The sequence below is a fragment of the Gymnoscopelus braueri genome (genome assembly GCF_963280865.1).
Source record: "Gymnoscopelus braueri genome assembly, chromosome: 8".
NCBI classification, from domain to species: Eukaryota; Metazoa; Chordata; class Actinopteri; order Myctophiformes; family Myctophidae; genus Gymnoscopelus; species Gymnoscopelus braueri.
The window spans coordinates 56,935,554-56,938,575 of NC_137609.1; the positions used below are offsets into that span (position 1 = coordinate 56,935,554).

At 58.5% G+C, this 3,022-nt stretch overlaps 1 protein-coding gene across 1 annotated transcript; it reads right to left on the reverse strand.

Moving 5' to 3' along the window:
• Nucleotides 1-1,064: 1,064 nt before the first annotated feature.
• LOC308090981 (signal peptide peptidase-like 2A) lies at nucleotides 1,065-2,600 on the reverse strand (the record flags this gene model as incomplete). Its single annotated transcript, XM_080436254.1, has 1 exon — nucleotides 1,065-2,600. One exon carries the CDS (start codon nucleotides 2,598-2,600, stop codon nucleotides 1,065-1,067), a length of 1,536 nt encoding a protein of 511 aa, XP_080292380.1.
• Between the last annotated feature and the right edge of the window lie 422 nt (nucleotides 2,601-3,022).

Below are 3,022 nucleotides of genomic sequence, written 5' to 3' on the forward strand. Positions count from 1 at the left end.
TGAGGCCCGTGAGGCCCGTGAGGCAGTGAGGCAGTGAGGCCCATGAGGCCCGTGAGGCAGTGAGGCAGTGAGGCAGTGAGGCAGTGAGGCCCGTGAGGCAGTGAGGCCCATGAGGCCCGTGAGGCAGTGAGGCAGTGAGGCAGTGAGGCAGTGAGGCCCGTGAGACACTGAGGCCCGTGAGGCAGTGAGGCCCGTGAGGCAGTGAGGCCTGTGAGACACTGAGGCCCGTGAGGCAGTGAGGCCTGTGAGACACTGAGGCCCGTGAGGCAGTGAGGCCTGTGAGACACTGAGGCCCGTGAGGCAGTGAGGCAGTGAGGCCCATGAGGCCCATGAGGCCCGTGAGGCAGTGAGGCCCGTGAGGCAGTGAGGCCTGTGAGACACTGAGGCCCGTGAGGCAGTGAGGCAGTGAGGCAGTGAGGCCCATGAGGCCCATGAGGCCCGTGAGGCAGTGAGGCCCGTGAGGCAGTGAGGCCTGTGAGACACTGAGGCCCGTGAGGCAGTGAGACACTGAGGCCCGTGAGGCAGTGAGGCAGTGAGGCAGTGAGGCCCGTGAGCCTGGCCGGCCTGCCCACCTATTTTTCTTGTATGATGTTTGAAACAAATAAAAGAAAGAAAAAAAAGAAAATTTGTTGGGGGGGAATCGGGGGAATCTAATTTCTGCAACAGTGCACATTTGTAGCATAAAACGGTCCCCTCCCGCAAATGTTGGCAGCCAATTGGAATGGAATCTGACTGATCGATCTTCATCACATGACTTCAGACAGATTTGTGAGTTTTGGACACAATCTGTAGTAGTGGCAAAAACAAAACGTTTTTGAAGAAAATGCAAAATGTCAGAAAAGTCTTGTCAGGCAGAAATGGGCGTGGTCTATGGGCGTGGTCTATATAAATTGGGGAGTTGCATCATTATCCAAGGAATCCAAGGTTGGAGGTTCCTTTTTTGTGTTTCGTAAAAAAAAAGTAATAAAATGTATAAATGTCCAGCAGATGGCTCCTTGCTGCTCATCAGTCAATCTTATCATTAATTCATGAATTAATTCATGAATTAATTCATTAAAATTCCTCTATGGAGCTGTGGTCAGCTCCTCTTCCTTCTCATCAGTGTTTCCCGTCCAGAATTGCCTCATCTCGCCCCTGCTCCACGCCACCAGGGCGGCGCCGGTCAGGGTGGAGGGCACGAGGTAGAGCAGCGCCGGCTGGGCCTGCCCCGACAGCAGCATGGCGGCGAACGTGGCCAGCATTCCCAGGAGGTAAGCCACGCAGCAGGACACGAAGTAGACCTTCCCGGAGCTCTCGATACGCTGGTCAAACCTGCTGCAGTAGGCCACCAGCAGGCCGGGGATCACCATGTCCCCGTAGCCCAGGATGGAGAACCTCGTCCCGCACGGGCTCCTGGCCAGGAGGCGCGGCACCATCATCACCACGGGGAGCCTCTCGGCCGCCGCGGCCCCGCCCCCGGGGCCCAGAGCCACCTGGGCCATGACGCTCACCCCGTCGGCCGTGAGTAACGGCGTGACGAAGACGAAGAACACGTCGTAGGCCAGCAGGAGGCCGAACAGCAGCGAGCAGATCCTGAAGCTGGACAGCGAGATGGTCCTGATGGAGACGCAGCAGAAGGCCACGCCCAGGACGTTCTGCAGGATCCAGATCCAGGCCATCTCCTTCCTGTAGACCGCCCAGACGGCGACCACGCCCACGCAGCCCGCCGCCAGCAGCGCCGAGCGCACGCAGACGTCCAGCCGGCGGACGGAGAGGCGCGGCGCGCCGACGCCCAGCCGGTCCAGCAGCTCGTCCAGGCAGCCGAACAGAGCGCCGGCCGAGCCGACGCAGAACATGGCGATGACGGCGTAGACCAGGACGGGGTAGAAGAAGTACATGAGCAGCAGCATGACGGACAGCATGGCCACCAGGAGGAGCACTTGGAGAGGAGAGTCAAAGCTCTCCTCTTTGTCTTCACGGCCTCCTCCTCCTCCTCCTCCTCTTCTTCCGGTGCCAGAAGCTCCTCCCACCTCGGCCAGGCGCTCTCTCTCGGCCACCCCGCTCCAGTATCCCCCCAGGACCACCGTCGTCACGGCGATCAGCAGCATGACGGCCAGGCTGGGGTCCAGCCCGGGCAGCGGGGGGGCGTACAGCTTGGCTCTCATCCCGCCGCCGCCGCCAAACAGCCGCCGTGCGTCCAGGAAGTCTCCGTACCACATGAACAGCAGGGGAAGGCGGGGCTCCCCGTGCTGAGAAGGGGTCGATGTGCCGTTGCCGGCGACGAGCAGAGCCGACGCCCCCAGATCCCGGGCGACCCGAGCCTTCTGGCCCAGCCCACACCGGCCCCTAGTCACCACCAGGGCGGCGCCCTTCACCGCCTCCGGACGGACCCCGGAGGATACGTTGCACAGCGGGTTCCAGGTCAGGTCCGCCAGACGATGCTCCACGGCGTCTTCCAGAGTCTCTGACAGGTCGTTGCTCCACTCGGGATCATAATCCAGGCAATACTCTTTACCTGAAGACGATCCGTTTGAAACCTGTAATATCGCCTCTTTGCAGCTTATCTGCCACGACAAGAAGATTACGGATAGAAGAACGAGGATGAGTTTGATGTTTGACATGTTGGTGGAACGTTCACCAGCTCAGACAGTCCGGTCGGATTTATAAACCAACGTTGGCACGAAAGTAGGAAAGTATAGGAAAGTAGGAAAGTAGGAAAGTAGGAAAGTAGGAAAGTAGGAAAGTAGGAAAGTAGGATGCCTGGTTTGAGTCACTCTGTGACTTATGTCTTCTTCATCGTTGTCAACAGAATACTTTATGTGCTTTATTGTCTCTGTCTGTCCCGTCCGTTTATGTCTGTCTGTCTAGTATGTCTGTCTAGTATAGTCTGTCTGTCCTCTGTCTCTGTCCTCTGTCCTCTGTCCTCTGTCCTCTGTCCTCTGTCTCTGTCCTCTGTCCTCTGTCCTCTGTCCTCTGTCCTCTGTCCTCTGTCTCTGTCCTCTGTCCTCTGTCCTCTGTCCTCTGTCCTCTGTCCTCTGTCTCT